The 21,861-nt window shown below is 49.0% G+C and overlaps 1 protein-coding gene and 2 pseudogenes across 1 annotated transcript; 1 reads left to right on the top strand and 2 right to left on the bottom strand.

Moving 5' to 3' along the window:
• Positions 1-4,225: 4,225 nt before the first annotated feature.
• On the top strand, positions 4,226-7,762 carry LOC119278237 (probable glucuronosyltransferase Os01g0926400). Its single transcript, XM_037559597.1, has 4 exons — positions 4,226-4,835; positions 6,192-6,580; positions 6,694-6,935; positions 7,029-7,762. Exons 1-4 carry the CDS (start codon positions 4,709-4,711, stop codon positions 7,540-7,542), a joined length of 1,272 nt encoding a protein of 423 aa, XP_037415494.1. The 5' UTR covers positions 4,226-4,708; the 3' UTR covers positions 7,543-7,762.
• A 654-nt stretch (positions 7,763-8,416) lies between these two features.
• Positions 8,417-8,527, bottom strand: LOC119282876 (annotated as a pseudogene).
• Positions 8,528-10,400: 1,873 nt separating this feature from the next.
• Positions 10,401-10,511, bottom strand: LOC119282874 (annotated as a pseudogene).
• Positions 10,512-21,861: the final 11,350 nt, after the last annotated feature.

Genomic DNA, 21,861 nt, shown 5'->3' with positions numbered 1-21,861 from the left:
ACATGCCGCAGCCCTGCTCCTATTGCTACCACCATCGTTGTTGCATAAGTTGCATCGCAAGAGATACGCCGCGCTCGTATCGCCTGCGAGGCACCTTCCGAGCGCAATGACGTTTCACCGCTACATAGGGACCACCTTCACCCTCCATCGTTGGCATCGCTAGCCAGCAGCACCGGACACCCCACACCTGGGCAGCCATAGGATCCACATTGTCAACTATATGGGAAACAGGGGCCCCTGGTGCTACTGGAATGGGGTGGACTTAGCGCTAAGGGCCGGTGATTGAGGCTCCTCGAGCACAAAGGCCACACTCTCTTCCAGGTCGGGTCACACAAGGGCTCCAGAGTACATCTCTCCAGACCAGAGGGGCAAATTTCATCTTGCGCGACCACGTCTCCTAACATGGATCTAGACAAGCCCAAAACCGACATTTATAACTACTCTGGCATGGTGTAGCGTTTAATCGATCCTAAGCAGACTGGTTACCATCGAAGTCTGTGCTGCGAGCTCAGCTCTTAGGACACGTAATGCATGTCATACTAGAGAATCACAGATGACCCATCGCTACTTCTCATGGTTGGGTCTGTCTGACCTGATATCTATCCGAGCTCAGCTCCTAGTCTCTCGTTACCCGGCCCCAGACCCGGTCTGGTCCATGAAGTCCGGTTAGCAACCAATGCTCCATGGTTAGTGAGATCAAGCCACCTACCGTATTACATGCTGGTCTAGTCCGATGTGAGCCCACACATCACTTTTCGACCAATGTGAGCCCACACATCACTTTTCGACCAGTGACTATTTGGACGTACCATACAATGTAAGTTCTCAAAAACAAGTACGTACTTATGATGCATCATTGATATCGTCCAAGGACTATATATTACTTTGTAAACACATCGGAAATATCATTATACATATGATTGCCTCTAGGGCATACTCCCCCCGTTTCATAGTATAGTGCGTATAGATTTTTTTGAGAAGTCAAACCTCACAAAGTTTGACCAAGTTTGTGGAGAAAAACATTTACAACTAGAATGCAAAACATGTATCATTAGATTCGTCATAAGATGTAGTTTCATATTTGTAAGTATTGTACATACAAATTGTTTTCTCTATAAACTTAGTCAAAGTTTGTAGAGTTTAAAGATTCAAAAAGAAAAATACACACTACATTATGGGACGAAGGGAGCATCTCCAATAGGACGGGCTTAGCCCGCCGGCATAATTCGGCGACGGCAAGGTGAAGCAAAAGGACGGGAGGTGTTGGGGGCGGCAGTGGCTAGGGCTTTGCTCGAGCGGCCCTCGGGAGTGACACAGGGCGACAGGGGACGAGTTATGTATGACACATCACTATAGTACAAAGTAGTAGTTAGGGCATCTCCAACACTGACCCCCAAATCGGACATCGTATCCGTCCGTGGACTAATGGAGACTAGACCGCGGACAGTGATGCGGGAGCCTACCATCCAACCTTGTCCCCTGAACTTCCGCTTCTGTTTTTAAGTGTGCGAGCTCAAAATAATTATAGAAAATAGAACGATTCATTCATAAATAACATGCAAATATCTCTACTACAAAAACACTTCAAATGCAAATATTACATCTGAGATAACCGGATATTCAACAAGTTTTTCAAAATCATCGATTCCAAATTCAGTGATAGTAGACAGAACCGGCACAAGTCTTCCCATACATACTACCTCTTGAGTTTCATTCAACAATGTATGTGCGTGAATGGCCTGCTTTCCGTCATGTAATACATCTTATCAACACATGTAGTCTAAGCAACATGCAGAGCAACAAATGAGTGAATAAAAAATTAACCAACATGTAGAGCAATAGGAAGCAAACTTACGACCTACATGGTTGACGATGGCCACAGTGTCTCCACTCATGCAACCGCACCGCAAAACTTTATGACAGAGCAGCAGATGGTGTAGCATTGATGCGATATCGATTGCACATTGCGTTGATAGATGATGTGCATGTTGTAGGGCGCAAAGTTATTTCACGCATGAAACGAGCCATGGACACACTGCCAAAAGATTGAATCCCTTGAGTTCATGCCTACAGAGTCTGCAAATACAGCCAACCATGCCATGCAAACAACTCACCCTCCTTCACCGAGTCCCCCGCCATCGTGCTTACTCTAGAAAACAGTAAGTTCAACAAAAAAGCTAAATGGCATTTGACCGAACACCTGTCGGGTGTGGTGTCCTCCATGAACATCGTCAGCAGGGGCGGAGGGTACCTGACTGCGAAGGGATCCAGGATGGAAGGCGACAACGTTGGTGGGGCTTGCAGACGTCCTACTTGCTTGGGCGGCGGCGGCGATGGACAAGGAGGTGCGGCTGAAAAGCAGGGGGGGAGATTTGAGTGGGCCAGGAGTGTCATAGTCCTACGTGGATGCGGTCTGGACTCCCGCAAAGCACCCACCCCCTCCCTAGTCCACTTCCTGTTTGCGAGAAAACGGACGTCTGGACCTCGTCGTGAATAGATAGCGTATCATGTTAAATGGTAAAACGGATCCAGACAGCTTGGTCCAAACGGATATGGGTGATTGGAGGGTCTGCGTTGAAGATGCCTTCAGTTGTGGACCGGGAATACATATCTTTGGTTCGATGGTGCCCGGATTTTCTGGCCAGTGCTACGCCCATAACGTGATGTCACACGAGTATTCATTAGTACTGCCTAGATAGCTAGCTTCCCGGTCGTCCCTTTCTATTGTAATCCCAATAGATATATGCACTACTCATGCGGTTCCTTCTTCGTTTTCTCTTATTAGAAAAATGATCCATTACAGGAAATTCGTTTCAGAATCACGGGAAAGGAGACACACTCACACACACAGGAGCATATCCCCCGCCATGACGACTCATGCTCGGCGCTGCACTGCATGGTTTTCAGTGGTTCTCCACTCTCTCCTCCCCAACAGCGCCCCACCCACCAATGCACTCAGTTAATCATAGTGACTGAACGGAAAAGAAAAGAAAATTGTAGTACCAGCCAGGAGGGGGAGATGCTTTCTCTTCGCTTAAACGTGAAGATCGAGTTGTACATCCGGGCGGGCGTGCGTACGTGTTACTGTACTCCTCCGGGCTGGCACGCCCGCAGGGCAGCCTGGAGTAGGTAGGAGGAAGTAGGCGTTGCCGCCGCCACACGACACGCGATCGATCCAACGGTGCAATTAACCAACTCGTGTCCAACGGAGCAGTTAATGGCACCGTACTACCACGCTGTGCCTAGAACCGGAGCAGATGCAGAGTGACGGGCCACACGGTGAGGATGGAGTCAGTCGCGTGAAGCATCTCTGCGTGCCGGTACTGGCATTGTACGTGCAATAAGTAGGTGCTTCTTACTCCTGCTGCTGCTGGTGTTGATCACTCCTGCGTGTAACAAGCCAAGAGCGTTGCCAGGTGGACGTACAGCGCGAGCAGGTGCCGCAACGTGATTCCCCGCCCGTCTGGCCGCCTCTGCATGCCTGCAACTGCAGCCCGGGCGGCCTCTGTTTGCTGTGCTGTGCTGGCCGTGCATCACATCCGCAGGGCCGTCATCGTCACTGTCACGCTCACATGATTACATTTCTTCGAACGACTCCTACTCACTTATCAGTTCATCCGGCTAACCACTCCACCTAACGGCACGGCACGGCACGCACACATGACACGAACCCCTTTCACGCTCCTTTCCGCCCGCCTTTCCATCTCCGTCTCCAGCTCACGCGCGTGATTGAGGGATGCCAGTGCCTAAAAGCGGCAGGCAGGCGACGGCCAGTTGATAAACTAATCGAAAACCGAAAATGAGAGCGGATGCGATGCATGATTCCGCATGCACGGCCTCGTGCGTGGGCGATCGCGGCATGATAATGGCACCACCGTACCAGCAGCCGATTAAACTACTCGGGGGGTAACATGGTAGCCACCCGGAGAAAAGCCAGTAAAGAAATGGTGAGAATGGCATATTGGCATGGAGGGGAGGAGAAGGAACCGTTCGGGCTTGCGCCGGAGAAGAAAGAAAGAAAGAAGTCGAAGCGAGACGTGGTAATAGACAAAGAGGGGACGGGGCGGCGTCGGTTGATTCCGTCGCACGCCAACACCTGCCCCCGCCCCTCTCATCTTTCTTCGTCCGCCTATCTTTTCTTTTCCGCCACCCCTCTACCTATAGACTATAGTGTAGCCAGCCTCTACTAGACCCTCTCGTAGTCCCGTGCTGTGTGCGTCGCGCGGTCGAGCCAGTCTTTCTTTCCGGGGCATCGACGGGAGGAGTTGTATATTTCCCACTGGCTCGCTCGTCACCTTGACCTCATCGCCGCTCCCCCAATCGGTCTCCGCCGCCCGCTCCCGTTGTCTTCTTACCGTCGTCATCCCTCTCCTCGGTGCTGCGGCCTTCGGGGTCCTGCCTGCGACCGTGAGGGGCTGAGAGGGACGGTCTAACGCACGCCGACAGCGACCCGGAGACGAGGAGGGCTAGCGATAGCAAGCAGCACCGACTTGGCTGCGAGCGAGCCAGCTGAGCAAGCAAAACAGGGCCGGCCTCTCTCAATTGGTTGCTGGTTGCTGCTTCTCCAGCTTACGCCTGCAGCTGCGCCCTCGGCCCCGGCCGTCTTGATTCGCGCCCGTGAGCGCGGTCAAGAAGGGAGGTCGAGGGAGAGGGGCCGCCGGCCGCCTGCCATCCCGGACCGGAGCGCAGCGCCGGCGAGAGAGACAAAATGGGGGCGGGGACCAGGCCGTCCGCGCCAGCGGCGGCTCTCCTCGCCGTCGCCGCCTGCTGCGCGGCGCTCCTCGTCGCGGCCGCGCCGCCGCAGCACCAGCAGCACAAGCACGTCAGGATCTCAGGTACGCCCTCCCATCTCCGCCTTCTTCCATTCTTGGGCCTTGCTAAATTCCCCCGTCCGTCCAAGCCGACCCCGCGCAACGCAAACCGAAATTGGCCCCGCCGAGATTCAGATTTCCCCCGCTCCGGCGCCGCAGAACACAATGCCGCGGCCAACTGGCTGCTTGGCTGCTGAATCCGCATCAAAATTGAGCAGGGCTCCTAGCTGGCCTAGCTGCATCTGTCCCGCCCACCGACGCTCCCATCCAATTTTTGCTCTGCTGTATCTGCATTCCTCCGTCCTCCGGTTCGAACTAGCCATTCGCACCCGGCCTGCCGGCGCAGCCCGCCCGTTTTGCCGCTCCCCGGGATCAATAATGCATGCCTGCTGCATTGCGCCGGCGAGCGATCCAGCCGCCGCGTGACTCACCGGCCGGCAGGCCGGACGGTACCGGACAGGCAGACACACACACTGTAATCCGTGGACTGTACCAGCAACCAAGTACCAGCAGTAACAACCACCAATTCTCGAAGCAAGCCGTGGTCGGTAGGTGAATTCAGTACCACCGAATTCCCTCTCCGATGCCTACAGACATCAGTACGCTGCACTGCATCAAATCGTTCTCGACACGCCATGATCATGCCGATGCCGCCGTCCACCATGAGTGGGATCTCGGCCCCATCACCCCCCATTCGCACCATTCCCGTAATGGCGCTGCCTCTCCGCTTCGGGAATCAAGCGTGCCGGATGCCATTATTAGCATTTCTTGCGAGGAGCACCACCGCGGAGCTGTACCTAACCCGCACAGTCTGCTCCATGGGACGCAGATTTGGTGGACGCAAAGATCCGGAGATGATGATTTATAAAAGTAGCCGCTAAATTCAGCGGAGCGCCGGTCGTCCACTCACTCCGCTGATGGATGGATATCATGTCACTGATTGCCTTTGCTGTTTTTCTTTTCCTGCCGTTGAAACCTGACGTGCTAACAACCACCGCATTGGTTATTAAAATGGGGATGAAATTGGCAGCTTGCCATTGTTTTCATAATAGTGTAAAACTGCCTGATAGGGATTGATCTTTGTAGCATCTGAGCAGATCGAATGGTTGGTGAGCTGCTGACTGCAACAGCTCAGCCATTTTGCACCAACTGCTGCTAATCTGTTCATAACATAAGTGGTGGTTTTGTCATGCACAAATATGAGCACTCCATGCATGAAGATCCATCATTTTCTCCTCAGAATCAAACTGTTGCCTGTACTGAAACTAGTTCTATAAATACTGAAACTAGTTCTACAAAAGTGCCATCTGTGTACTACACATTTTGAGACAGTTTGAAATAAACTGATCATATGTGCTCAAAACATAAATGTTGCTTCAGGGAATGCCGGCGACGTGCTGGAGGACGACCCGGTGGGGAAGCTCAAGGTGTTCATCTACGAGATGCCGAGGAAGTACAACCATTACCTGCTCGAGAAGGACAACCGGTGCCTCTACCACATGTTTGCGGCGGAGATCTTCATGCACCAGTTCCTGCTGGCGAGCGCGGTGCGGACAATGAACCCCGAGGAGGCCGACTGGTTCTACACCCCGGTGTACGTGACGTGCGACCTGACACAGCAGGGCTTCCCGCTGCCGTTCCGGGCTCCCCGGATCATGCGGAGCGCCATTCAGTACATCGCGGCGACATGGCCTTACTGGAACCGGACCGAGGGGGCCGACCACTTCTTCCTTGCTCCCCATGATTTTGGGGCATGCTTCCACTATCAGGTATACCACTGACATGAATGCGAATGCTGTCACTTACTGGGTTTCAACTGAATTTTTTGTCTGAATGAACAACATGCTGAAAGGAAGAAGCACATTTCTTTGTGTTTTTTCAGGAGGAGAGGGCCATTGAGAGGGGGATCCTCCCGCTGCTCCGGCGCGCGACGCTGGTGCAGACGTTCGGGCAGAGGAACCATGTGTGCATGCAGGAAGGGTCGATAACCATTCCTCCCTACGCCAACCCGCAGAAGATGCAGGCTCACCTCATCTCCCCCGGCACCCCCCGGTCCATCTTCGCCTACTTCCGCGGCCTCTTCTACGACATGGGCAACGACCCCGAGGGCGGCTACTACGCCAGGTAAGCAATGTCACCATTGGTGTACACGTAGATGGGCACACGATGCAAGTTCAGATGCTAACGGCGGTGTGGATGATGATGGACGGCGTGCAGGGGCGCGCGGGCGTCGGTGTGGGAGAACTTCAAGGACAACCCGCTGTTCGACATGTCGTCGGAGCACCCGTCGACGTACTACGAGGACATGCAGCGGGCCATCTTCTGCCTGTGCCCGCTGGGGTGGGCGCCGTGGAGCCCGCGGCTGGTGGAGGCGGTGGTGTTCGGGTGCATCCCGGTGATCATCGCCGACGACATCGTGCTGCCCTTCGCGGACGCCATCCCGTGGGAGCAGATCAGCGTGTTCGTGGCGGAGGCGGACGTGCCGCGGCTCGACTCCATCCTGGCGTCGGTGGCGCCCGAGGACGTGCTCCGGAAGCAGCGCCTGCTGGCCAGCCCGGCCATGAAGCAGGCCGTGCTCTTCCACCAGCCGGCCAGGCCCGGCGACGCCTTCGACCAGGTGCTCAACGGGCTCGCCCGCAAGCTGCCGCACCGGGAGGGCGCGTTCCTCAAGCCCGGGGAGAAGGTGCTCGACTGGAACGCCGGCCTCGACAGCGACCTCAAGCCGTGGTAGTGTGTAGAAGATCGTCGGAGCGCTTTGCATAGTCTCGTCGTGTACATTTTTGTTCTTCAGATTCAGAAGACCTCACGTCCTGTTCTTTTCTTTTTCGTTTCGTTTTGTTCTTTCTTTCTTTTTTACCACGGCCACTTTTGAGTGTATGCAGCAGCCAGCAGCAGTGATAGAGATGTGATGAGAAGCAGCCCAGTGTTTGCGATGGATGCGATTCTTTCTTTTTAGTACTCCCTTTATAAAGAAATATAAGAGCGTTTAGATCACCGGTCGCCGTCTGCTATTGACAGTGCTGATGTCAAAAGAGAAAAGAAAGAGAGATGACAGTTCCCATCTGAGTTCTGACGCGCACGCAAGAAGCGAATTCTTCAGGGAGAGATGATGCAGTTTCACACAAAGTATCACATTCTCCAACAGACTTGTTAACTTAAGCTGTTAGTCAAGAACAGATCCTGGTACAAAGCTATTGGAGAGATGTTGGCTGCAACAAGTGAATGTATAAATCCTGAGACAAACAATCGGAGAACTGAAACGCATAAACATATTCAGCTAGCATTTTGTTTGAATGATTCTTTGATAAACAAGAATCTGAATGAGCTTCTAGCGAGGTGACAACCAAATACTACAACAGTAGAGTGAAAGGCTTTTTTTTTTCAAGAGTACAGCGAAAGGCTTTGTTATTCAACGGGTTTGCATACCTGAACTATGGGGCCAAAACCTTGGCAAATTACAAATTTACCTGCAATGGTAATTTCATACCATCCAAAGAGACCATGCAGGAGCAACACCTTTTTGGCTCAGACCAAACATCGAATCACGTATCAGAAACAATTTACATATGCAATATTTGAAACATTGAATTGTGGGGGCTTTCTCACAAGGAGAAAACACCCTCAAAAAATTAGGGTATGCTGCTTAGTGTGGCGTGCACACGGTATTCTTTAGTAAAAGGCGAAAGAATAGTTCGCTTTGTGCTCACCACGCAGCTGCGTGCCTCTTCCCATTCGCACCCCGCCCTCATATGTAGCCGAGCGCTCTGCCCCCTCCCGCTCAGCCAGGCGAGGTGGGACTAAAAACGCCTACCTCCGCCCGCTCCTTGTGCAAAATAATACAGTACTCGCCTGCAAGCTGCCGGTTCCTCCAGCCCCGGCTTCGTGTACATTTTCAGACCTCACGCCGTACAACAACGGTGGTCGATCGGGGCAACCCAGCCTCATGTTTGTGTGTGACTTCTTTTCTAGCAGTGCCCTGCTGTGCGTTTGCTGAATTTCCTTTTTCAGCGTCCAATGAACTTGACGCCGTCGACGGTGCTTTGCGGCGCCGATTGACATGTTTAACTATGCTCTGTTTCAAGTGATCGCTTGACGTGTTTAATTATGCTCATCTATGTGTGTTCAGTTCGTATATGTTTGTGAAAAAGTGTTGTTGTATTGGCAACGGTTCAGCTATAATCTATGTGTGTTGAGTTCATACATGTTTCTGCAAAAGTGTTGTTGTGTTTGCAAAGGTTCAGCTATACTCTATGTGTGTTGAGTTCATACATGTTTGTGCAAAATTACTGCTGTACTGGCCAGAATTCAGTGCTAAATTGCACTTCATATGTGTGTTCTGTTAAAATTCGGTTATGCTCTTGTGCTGTACAAGCACATTGGAACATATGTATACATATCTGTCAGAAATCAGTGGAATACTTGTTGGTCTCGCTGTACGTGTACGTTTTCAATCATACATTCAGTCATATTTGCTGCTCTAATTTGTTTGTCTCGCTATATATGCATAATCTGTCAAAATGCAGATACATTCGGTCGTAATTTTTGGTCTCACTTCATATGTTCAGTCAAATGCAGATACATGTTGGTCTCACTTCCATTTGAACAAAGGATAGTTCACAAACATTGGAGCATCGGAAAGATAGAGATATGGCAGTTTCCATCTGTGTTCAATCTGACGCACGAACTCTCAAGTGAACAACAAACTAGTATGTAAATGGTTGGTCGAAACAGAGTTGCAGGTCATCCACAGGAAAGAAAATATATAGGGAAAATGAACAGGTATGCTAAGTGAAGAAAGTTTAGTCAAAAGGAAGCACACAAAACATCATCGAAAATACTAGACAGACGACACTCCATGCACGATGCATGCATGATTTACAATCAGATGGATGTGAAGCACTTTATTCTCTGATTCAATGGCTGGATGTGGAGCGTCGTTCATGCATCGTCCAAAAACGTCGTGTGTATAGCAGCTCTCAAACATCATATGCTAAGTGAAGAAAGTTCTGCTTCGGTACACCCCCATTTAGAAGTTTGCAGGAATCAAAGGCTATCACCATATTAGCCTGCGGATCAAGCGTATTGAATAGAATGATTTGAAAAAAAAAAGACTATTATATTTGATGTATGTGGCACTAGGCATATTGAAGAACAGATCTTGAAAAAAGTAAATGAACAGGTCCTGACATTAGAGTGATGTTGGCTGCAGCAAGCAAATGTACAAATCCTAAAAACACATAATCTGAGAACTGGAAGGCATAAACAAGATTCAGCCAGCATTTTGTTTGAATTATTCATTGGTAAACAAGATGCGAATGACCTTTCAGTCGTAGTTACAACAAAATAGTACTATAACAGTAAAGTGGGAAAGGCATTGTTATTCAAGGGGTTTGCAGATCTGAACTCTGGGACCAAACAGGAAAAAGTACAAACGCACCTGCAGTGGCACTAACATTATTACATGCCAATCCAAGCAGAAATTTCATCCACGTAGGATAGGAGCAACGGCTTGGATCTGTAATTTATGAAGTGCTCACACCAAAACAACGGATATAACATTTGAAACATTAAATTGTGGGGGCTTTCTCACAGGGAGAAAACACCCTTCAAAAATTAGGGTATGCTGCTTAGTGTGGCGTGCACACGGTATTCTTTAGTAAAAGGCGAAAGAATAGTTCGCTTTGTGCTCACCACGCAGCTGCGTGCCTCTCCCCATTCGCACCCCGCCTTCTTATGTAGCCGAGCGCTCTGCCCCCTCCTGCTCAGCCAGGCGAGGTGGGACTAAAAATGCCGGTGCTTTCTCCTGCCTGCTTGTGCAAAAGAATGCTCACCAGCAGGCTGCTGCAACCCCGGCCTCGATAGCGACCTCAAGCCGGCCGGTGGTACGTAGTCGCATATAAATTGTCTTACAAAAAAAAAGTTGCGTATAAATTTCTTTCCATCGTCTGTTTGTCCCCGGCCACTTTTCAGCCAGAAGAAGCGATGGAGATGTGATGAGAATTGAGAAGCAAAGCAGTGTCATGTTTGTGCGTGACAATGTTTTCTCCTTTATTATAGCAGTGTGTGTAGCCTCTGGCTGAATTCCCTTTGAGCCCTTTTATAGCCGCCGTCTGCTACGCCAACGAACTTGACGTATACCGATGTCGGAACCAACAAGAAAGAGAGCTGACAGTTTCCCTTTCTGGGTTCAATCCGACACACGCCAAGAAGTGGCTCATGCTAGGGAATTGTCAGGTCGTGGTGACAGGGAAGGGAAGGGGAAAACACAAAAGGTTCAGAGACCAGCTGTGATTTTCTGAATATCTGAACGCCGTACAGATCACCATGCTCTTTTCGGCCGTCAGTGGCCGATCCATCCATGGCGGGTTGTTTCGTCGAGTCGTCGCGCGGCGCCGCCCCTCTGCTCTGGGAGAAGCCGCCCCTGACGATGTTGACCAACAGAAGCAATCACAAGTCAGCGGGAGAGAGGGTGTGGAGCTTTTTTTACAGCTAGCATCGTCACCGTGTGGTGTGGTCAGTCGGTCGCCAAAGGGGCAACTGGCCCTTGGGATGGGGTCAAAGCTTCAGGCTCACGGCCTCAAACATCATGACCGTACGGGTACTTAGTTTAACTCACATATTTATTTAGCTGCAATGTACTGCGTGTTTGTGGCCCATAGGGTGGAGTGAAATGACGGTCGGGGAGCACGCCAGTAGCAGAGCCTTCGCGTTTCCTGATTGTAGTGTTTTAGAGTATCGCACGCTCATCTTCAAACCGTCCGCATACGTCCAAACCACGGTCTGAATGTGATGTGCCATTCAATGTGGTTATGTATCGGTCCGTCGAGTTGTCTGCATCATGTTTTTACCCGTAAACCAGAGTCAAACATGGAGATTTTGTGGGAGCCCGGACACGAGACACGTCGGATTCTTACACTCATAGCCCATTCAAAAGAAGGCGAAGCCCACATTTTTGTAGTTGTCTGCCTTGTGTTTTGCAGCAAAATCATCACTCTTCTTTTCATCCCGCTGCTCTACACCCAATCCCCACTCTCTTCCTCCCTCCCTCCGCAGACGCATGGAATCAGACAAGAGCATGCCGGAGTTGGAGGTGGTGCAGGTGGAGGATGATCCCAACATCACCCTTGCTCGGAAAGATCAACTCAGCGTCCGTCGTAGTGGGCGAGCTTGTCGCTGACGTGCAGGAGGTCGCGGCCAGGGCCGCGGAGCCACGATGGTGTCGCTTGCCGTCCACACACCACCATAGTCGGAGCATTACAAGGCATCCAAAGAAGAATGGTAGAGGTGAAAGCTTCAACATACGGGAGATGAGTTGTTGTGTGATGCATGGTTGGCCACTAGTCTCGGTCCGATCCATGGCACGGAGCAAAAGTGCACAACTTTTTGGACCAACATTCACACATGGTTCCATGAACACAAGCATTCCGTGCCCTACTCAGACGCAGTCATCTGCAACCGTGAATCAAAGTCCCTCAACCATCGATGGTACACCATCCAAGAGGCAACCTCGAAGTATTGCAGACTATATCATCCAGAAACTCTTTCAGTGTCCAAATACCATCATCCTATATATATCGATCTTTACCTCCGGACCATTTCGGGGCTCCTCGTCATGTTTGTGATCTCATCCGGGACTTCGAACAACATTCGGTCACCAAATCATATAACTCATATGACACTATATCGTCAACGAACGTTAAGAGTGCGGACCCTATGGGTTCGAGTTATATGTAGACATGACCGAGACACCTCTCCGGTCAATAACCAATAACGGAACCTGGATGCCCATATTAGCTCCTACATATTCTACAAAGATCTTTATCGGTCGAACCTTATAACAAAATACGTAATTCCCTTTGTTTGTCGGTATGTTACTTGCCTGAGATTCGGTCGTCGGTATCTTCATACCTAGTTCAATCTCGTTACCGGCAAGTCTCTTTACTCGTTTCGTAATACATCATCTCGTAACTAACTCCCGAGTCATTTTGCTTGCAAGCTTCTTGTGGTGTCACTACAGCAGGATGCTGCTAACGCGACACTACGATCAGAGACCCTTCGACGAAACTGTGTGCGATGCAATAATCGCAAACGGTGGTGTAAAAAACCCGTCAAAAAAGGTGCAAAATGTTTGCGATGACAGATGCATCAAACATGGTCTAGATTTTGGTTACCTGTACGATGCAGGGCATACAGTTCAGTTAAATTAACTATTTGCGATGAGGAGGAACAAAAGAAATGAGTTGCCAGATGAAGGTGTGTGCGATATACAACATACGTTTCACTCGGATGAACTGTTTGTGATTAGGCAGCACAAAAAAACGGTCAGCCAGATCAAGGTGTGTGTGATATACGGCATGTGGTTCACTCGGATGAACTGTTTGCGTTGAGACAAGAGAACAGAAGTGGTTCAATATAACAAGATGTGTGTGCTACACGACAAACAGGTATGTAATCAGAAATGTGTGCGAAGACCGATAATAACACACACGATTGCTTCTAATAAGACGTATATGATATGCTTTGTCTATACACCATCTATTGGCCATTGGGGGACGGGCGGTCATCCGGATACGCCATAAGGATGCGAAGAGGCATCATATATCAGCAAGGACTAGCTGTTTCAACAGTAGCTCGTGTAAGAGAACTCTCAAGTTAAGTGTGCTCAGGCTGGAGCAGCCATCAGATGAGTGACTGGAAGGGAAGTTGTGTTGATGTTAAATTAACTGATAGGATGGGTCATATATGTCAAATTAAATGACTGATATGACCCATTCCATGAGTTAACTTAACCTCGAGGTCCTTGTTTTATATTTTTAACACATGTTAAAGAAGGCCTACCGCATTACTTTTTAACAATGTGCGATACGTGGCATACAGTTGATCCATCCGACCTGTTTGTGATGGAATAAGCCGTGTGTGTTGTGGGCAAACGCTTGCTAGTGTACAACCGTTTTGCGATTGATGAATTCATCACCGACGGGTTTCCCTGGTGCGGTATGTGTTCAACGCATCATCATCTACTTCTTGTGCTAGCTCGATGTTCATTATATGCTAAGTTTCCATTAATTGATGTCATTTTATGAACACGGCACCGTTTCCCGCCATTTCCTCACCTGTTTCCCGCCACCCAGCGATATTGCGCATAAACCTAGGCAGCACGAGACGCCCGAAGGCAACAAGCGCAACCTGTAGCACATCCACCTTTTCCAAGCATGCCAACCCACCAAAGCGTTGCCTCTGCCATCAACCTCGTCGACGAGGAAAACAAGAAGGCGCCACGGCCCGTCGAGGCCGCGGCGCTCCCCGGCAACCGATGGACGACGCCGTGATGTGTGCCATCGCCAGGGTTGAGCAGACCCTTGGCGCATGGCGCTTCAGCGCCGCGGATCAAGATAGGCATGTCAGCGCCGAGAGGTTGCAACTTGCCGCACAACATGATCGATGGCACGCCGCAGAGAAAGCTAGGCGCGTCCGCGCTGATAGGCTGCAGCTCGCTGCACAGCGAGACCGTTGGAGCGCCGCAGAGCGAGAGGCGCGGCACGCCGCACGGCAAGAGCGGATCCATCGCCGCTTGCCTGCTATCAACAGGGCGTCGCAACTGGGTACACGTCCCGTCAGTACCCCCATTCCTCGCCAGGAGTGGGCGCATGCCCTCTGCGCCGTACTTGCACCAGAGGCCTGCCACACCTTACTTGCACCGGACGCCCGTCGCGCCGTTCGCCTTGTCCGCGGCCCGCTCGATACCAACGCGCTGGTCGGTAGGCTCGACCGCCTCCTTGGCCCAGGTGTCCACCCGGGCGCAGTAGAGGAACATGGCCGTCGCATCCTCGAGGTGGTGATCTTCGATGAAATAGCCAATTTGGAGCTTGAGATCGCGCTCCATATGTACCGCGAGCGTGTCGACCGCTTGGACGAACACCTGCACAAGTTTAGACAGTCAATAGCTACCATAGGCAAGGGTTGCTGGTCATGGTCTCATGGACGCGTTTTATTTTGTTGAGTCGTTTCGACGTGGATAGCTTTGTATTCACAGCAATCATAGTATTGCTCTGTTTCAACGTGTGTACTCTATTTTCCGTTCTTATATGTTCTATTTCAATGTGTTTATACGCTTTCCATTCTGTATAAGTGGATGATAACATCTAGATTCAAATTAGTATACAAAAACAGATAGAAAATGGAATTCATTAGTTCATCAAAGAATATCATTAGTTCATCAAAGAATATCATCACATATACGTGATGATACTTACCTACTAGGTACAATAAATAATATTGAAGACGAACAATACTAAAACTAATAATCCCTCCTGGGGTCAGTATTCCGGCAGCCCCTTGCCAGCATCTCCCTGGTGCATGACGTCTTCCCAACGCGGAGGCAGTACTTTGCCTCCTCCACCTCAGAATGCTTAACGTACCGACCCGCCTCTTGCAGGCGGACGAGCGCGAAAGATCTTGCCATTTTGTTGAGCGCCCACCAGAGCTCCTTGTCGGTGGCACGCTAGAGCTTATTGGGCCACCTCCACGCAGTGATGAGGCGTCTAGCACCTTTGGCCTTCCTCGCGAAGTATCCATCTTCGTACACCTCCTCCGCATGATGACACGCCCGCCCCCAAAGCTCCACCGCCTCCTTTTTCCAGGCGGCATCACGGGCTTCACAGCCCCCCTGGTACCTGGCATCCTCCTCCGCCATCTCCTTCTTGAAAGCCACTTGCCTGGCTTTCTCAGTTGGTGGTAGCGACTTCCAAAGACAAAGATCGTACTGGCCCCAAAACCAATCCAAAGTTGGGGGGTCCAGCGCATCTCGTCCGGTGGCGCGTAGGGGTCCTTGTCGCTGCTCTTTGAGTGAGCATCCTTGTGGGGCGGCGACTCCTCTCGGCGCGTGGGCAGACCGGCAGCGTCATGGCAGAGATTTGAGAGAGAGAGAGAGAAAGAGAGCAAGGGGAGGATGTAGACGAGAATGCAGGCGTGACGATGTGAGCAAGGTAGTATTTATTGGTGGCCGGAATCTAGATCGACGGGACCAGTACACACGCCGGTCGCCAGAATTTACCGTAGTTTGAATTACACACGATTCCCGCAGCAAAATCCGCGTGTGAACATAATAGCTGACGGTTCCCAATATAGAACCGTGTCTGATTAATAACGCCCATCACTCACCTTCCAAACCTCGAGGCGCGAAGTAGAGTGCCAATCGTGGGGGAGCCGGTTGTCTTGCCATATTTTACATTTTCTTTTTTGAACACCAGATATTTACATCCTCTGATGATTTTTTAACTCGCACACAAGTACACAAATATTATTTTCCAAACCTTTATGGTTAGCGCATGTAGATGTAGTTCAAATTTGAATTACGGTCATTTAATGGAGAGAAAATCACTTAAATGTCTTCAAAAGGTTAAATGACCCCTGAAAGTTTCCAAATTTTCACATGACACCTGTATTAGTGCACGTTACACGTAGAAAAAATGAAGGCCGTAAGAGGAAGCTATCTCCCATTCGTCATCAAACATGCATTGTTCCCTCTCGGAACCACGAGCCTTCTAGTGAGTTGCACCGTTTTGTGAGGGGTGTGTGTCCAAACTTTTGTCAAACATGCCAAAAAATTTACCACATCATCTTAGTGGCATGACATTACATCAACCAAGGTTTCATATGTTTCTGATCTTTTTTTAATTTTTTGGAATTTAAATGCCATGGCACTCCATGCTTAATAGTGTCATAGCCGTTAGACCAATATGTTTGAAAACTCCTTCCAATTTACTGCAAATGGAATTAACTCGCACACAAGTACACAAATATTATTTTTCAAACTATTTTGGTTAGTCGTTGCATGTAGATGTAGTTCAAATTTGAATTACGGTCATGAAATGGCTAGAAAATCACTTAAATGTCATCAAAAGGTCAAATAACCCCTGAAATTTTCCAAATTTTCACATGACAGTTGTATTAATGCACGTTACACGTAGAAAAAATTTGAAGACCGTAAGAGGAAGTTATCTCCCATTCGTTATCAAACATGCATTGTTCCCTCTCGGAACCACGAGCCTTCTAGTGAGTTGCTCCGGTTTGTGAGGGGTGTGTGTCCAAACTTTCGTCAAACATGCCAAAAAATTTACCACATCATCTTGGCGGCATGACATTACATCAACCAAGGTTTCATGTGTTTTTGATCTTTTTTCAATTTTTTGGAATTTAAATGCCATGGCACTCCATGCTTAATAGTGTCATAGCCATTAGACCAATATGTTTGAAAACTCCTTCCAATTTATTGCACATGGAATTAAATCACACACAAGCACACAAAATATGACTTTTCAAACTGTTATGGTTAGCTGTTACATGTACATGTAGTTCAAATTTCAATTTTGGTCATTAAATGGCTAGAAAATCACTTAAATGTCTTAAAAGGTCAAATGACCCCTGAAATTTTCCAAAATTGACATGAAAGTTGTATTAGTACTACAAATTTTCTCATACATTTAAAACACCATCCGTTGCCACTTTACTCCAAATTTGTCTTTCATAGCTAATAAAAAATATCTACAACATCACACGTAGTTGGTTTGTAGGAATCGTTTGCGATGAAAATTTCTGGGTCTATTTAAGTCTTCGTCCTTAAGCTTCGCCGGCTCGTCTACTCCAGTGCCGGAAACCCTCGAATCCACAAACCCCGATACCCATTCCTGCACCCCCTTCTTGCAAAGATGACATCGTGGAAACGCTTCGTGAAGGCCCATACGATGGCTGCCCCCCTTCCCGAGCGCTGCCGCCTACCCTGAGAGTGTCGCCGCATCCGCATTGAGCGCGGTCGCTTCCGTCGAGAGGGCGTCTGTGACAGCCAACAGTGCAGCTGCAGCAGCCGAGACGGCTGCAGCAGCTGCTGGGATGGCGGCTGCAAACTCCGAGAGCGCTTGACCTGCCGTTTGTGCCGCCGATGTCGCCCTAGCCTGGGTCAAGGCCATCCATGCCAAGATATTCCAGGCCACCTCGGAATCCAGCATGCAACCCACGTCCGAAAAGGCGGTGGTGGCCATGGAGCATCTGCTTCCTCATGAAGTCATCGAGCAGGATCTGGAGATGCAGGAGGCGGCGGAGATCGAGGAGCGTCGGGAGGAGGAGTTGCACGTGGCCAAGGTCGAGGTAGAGAAGAGTATGTCTGTCAAAGAATCGGTAGTGGAGTACCAACGCGAGCTCTAGCGCAACCACTACTACGAGTACTACAACCTTAAGGGCAGCGCTAAGGACGTGGTCGACTTCAGCAGGGGGACGCGGAGTCCACCAATGGTGGCATGTCACCAGGACAAGTCATCGACGTCTCATCTCACACCAGCGATGGATAGGCTGGCGCATCGGTGGATTTGTTAAAATTTTGCGTACTTAGCCTTTGTTTTTAATGCTGGTCTTTTGTTAGAGCAATGTTTATGTCACGCCCAACATACGACCCTATCCAAAAGGAACTCGAAGGTCCCACCAAGGATAGACCCGCATATTGAAACGCTTTTGCAAGGTGGATATCATTACATCAACATTACATAATAGATGGGGATACATACATAAGGCATACAATGCCACACGAATACAACATCACAATACATAAGAGCATCATCCGACTACGGATGAAACACAAACAGAAACTCAAACGATATCCACCCTGCTAGCCCAGGCTGCCGACCTGGAACCTATCCCCTGATCAAAGAAGAAGCAGAAGAAGAACTCCAATACAAGCAAACATCGCGCTCGTGTCAAGATCATCGCATGACCTGTACCTACAACTGTTGTTGTAGTAATCTGTGAGCCACGAGGACTCAGCAATCCCATTACCATGGGTATCAAGACTAGCAAAGCTTAAAGGGAAAGGAAGGGGTAAAGTGGTGAGGTTGCAGCAGCGACTAAGCATGATATGGTGGCTAACATACGCAAATAAGAGCGAGAAGAGAGCAAGCAGAACGGTCGTCAACTAGAATGATCAAGAAGTGATCCTGAACTCCTACTTACGTCAAACATAACCCAGAAACCGTGTTCACTTCCCGGACTCCGCCGAAAAGAGACCATCACGGCTACACACGCGGTTGATGTGTTTTAATTCGGATCTGGTGTCAAGTTATCTACAACCGGACATTAACAAATTCCCATCTGCCTATAACCGTAGGCACGGCTTTCGAAAGATTATACCCTGCAGGGGTGTCCCAACTTAGCCCATGACAAGCTCTCACGATCAACGAAGGAATAGACCTTCTCCCAGGAAGACCCGATCAGACTCGGAATCCCGGTTTACATGACATTTCGACAATGGTAAAACAAGACCAGCAAAGCCGCCCGATGCGCCGACAAATCCCGATAGGAGCTGCACATATCTCCTTCTCAGGGCAACACCGGATGAGACTAGCTACGAGTAAAACCAGACCTCGAGTTTCCCCGAGGGGGCCCCGCAGGCGGCTCGGTTCGGACCAACACTTAGACAAGCACTGGCCCGGGGGGGCTAAAATAAAGATGACCCTCGGGTTGGCCGACCCAAGGGAAAGGTATAGGTGGTGGTGAGGCAAATGGTAAAACCAAGGTTGGGCCTTGCTGGAGGAGTTTTATTCAAAGCGAACTGTCAAGGGGGTCCCATAAATCACCCAACCGCGTAAGGAACGCAAAATCCAGGAACATAACACCGATATGACGGAAACTAGGGCGGCAAGAGTGGAACAAAACACCAGGCAAAAGGCCGAGTCTTCCACCCTTTACCAAGTATATAGATGCATTAATAATATAAGAGATATTGTGATATCCCAACCAAAATCCTGTCCACCATGGAGCAATCTTCAACTTCACCTGCAACTAGCAACGCTATAAGAGGGGCTGAGCAAAAGCGGTAACATAGCCAAACAACGGTTTGCATAGGAAAAGTGTCAAAGGTTAGAGGTTCATGGCAATATGGGAGGCTTGATGAGCAAAAGATAGGTAACGCAGCATAGCGATAGAACGAAGCAACTAGCATAGCAATGATAGTAGTGAGAGCCAGGGTAGCGGTCATCTTGCCTGAAATCCCACAAGGAAGAATAACGAGTCCATGAAGAAGACGAACGGATGAAGCCGAACCAAGCGTAGACGAACGAATCCTCACAATCGCACGAAACAGGAACTATCGAGAAGAAGCACACAACACGGTAAACACACCACACATGAATAAGGCATGATGCACAACAAGCATGATGCATGACAAGGCTACATGAAGCTACTCATGGCAAGAGATGATGCATACAAGAGCAACACAACAAAGCAAGTTTAAATGAGGCCGGAACAACATATAAGAATTCCGGTAAGTCCTCATATGCATATTTCGAAATTGGTCCAGATCTGAATAAACCTTATGTTCAAGTTGTTAAACAGCAAGTTAAGATGCACCAAGATGATCTACACGAGATTCTAGTCCAGTTACATATAAAGTTCATTTAGTTCGGAGCTACGGCCTAGAAGATATGAGCAAAAACAAGATAAACATGGCATTGATGCAAAATGCAATCAAACATCAAGCAAACACCTCAAAACATGGATGCAACATGATAATATGAAACTACATGCAATTCTAAGCAAGTTTCATATAGAGCACACTCAAAACGGAGCCACGGTGCAACACACACACTCTATACAAGTTTAAAGGACAAGCTGTCCAAAACAGCAACTAGGCATATTGCAAGCATAAAAACAACATGCTACAGGACCTCAACAAGTAAACAAAAGGCATGGGCATGATGTACAGGTAAAGCATTACAAAACATGAACACTGAGCTATCTCCAGAAATCACTAGAACATGCTCAAACACACATGGCAAGATTGCAAATGATAACAATTCAGACTTTGCAGAAAATAACATCAGGTTGCAATGTTTAGAGCTATCAAACATGTTACATGAACTTAACATGGCAAACAAAGGCATGGCATGAATCTACTAATTGCATAGATCAAAAGACACTCACTGACCATAAGCCAAAAAGGATCAAAAAATATGATGACACCCACGTAAACATGGCAAGTTATAATACAGATTCAAACATGGCAGAAACAGAATTATGAAGGCATGTAGATGAGCTTGTACCACTCACCACAGAGCAAAATATAGCATGGCAAGGCAACCAACAGTAAGAAGACATGTTTGTGAAGCTAAGCATGGCAAGAGCAAGTCCATAGGGTGCATGGATCAACTACAACAACCTTGGCAAAATTGAATAACATGTAAACAATCTGCCAGAAAACATTTTGAAGCAAACGTAGAGCACGAAAATGACATGCTAGACTACTCCATAATTTCAACCAAGGGCAGGGATGGATAGAGCATAACCATATGTTCAAAACATCCTTACTGAAGTATCTCAAAATATGCATGGATCTCTCTGTAGCATCAAGTTTACATGGCATCAAAATAACAGCAGAACAGGGACTAAAATCAGCAACATCACAATGTCTAGTTTGCATGCTTGTGCTAGTCACCACATTGATCACAAAAATACGTGGTAAGCACCTCTGTAAAGAAGACATAGCATAGATCAAAACACATGTAGACATCAACTTCATAGGATGCACACATCAATCATGGCAAAAATGACAAATGAGCTCGTTCTGTTAACAGATAGCAGATAACATTATGAAGCACTCTTGCAATGATGATTCAGGCATCAAGATGACCTCAAATGAATATGATGCAATGAAATGAAATGATGTACTCATTGAGACAAACAATTTGACATATTACACGCCCAGAACGGAGCTACGGATGCTGAGATATGATGCGATGAACATGGCATGATTATGTCACAGATTCAGGGACTTAGTGGAATTTATACCCCGCGAAAAACGTGGACGAGGACGTGCAGCGGGACGGAGTGGTATGGGTCGGGGACGACGTTTGGATGGCGGGCCTGGTGGATCTCATCCACCTTCTTCTCCGGTGAGGTGGAGGAAGTCCGGCGAGGAGCGAGGAGGCCGGAGAAGCTCGGGACGGCCGGATCCGGTCCGGCCCGACCGGATCCGCGGCGACGGCGGCGGACAGCGGCGAGGGAAGCT

Source organism: Triticum dicoccoides, chromosome 3B (assembly GCF_002162155.2).
Source record: "Triticum dicoccoides isolate Atlit2015 ecotype Zavitan chromosome 3B, WEW_v2.0, whole genome shotgun sequence".
Lineage (NCBI taxonomy): Eukaryota > Viridiplantae > Streptophyta > Magnoliopsida > Poales > Poaceae > Triticum > Triticum dicoccoides.
The sequence above is the reverse complement of the archived record's forward strand: the minus strand, read 5'-3'. Positions and strand labels throughout refer to the sequence as shown.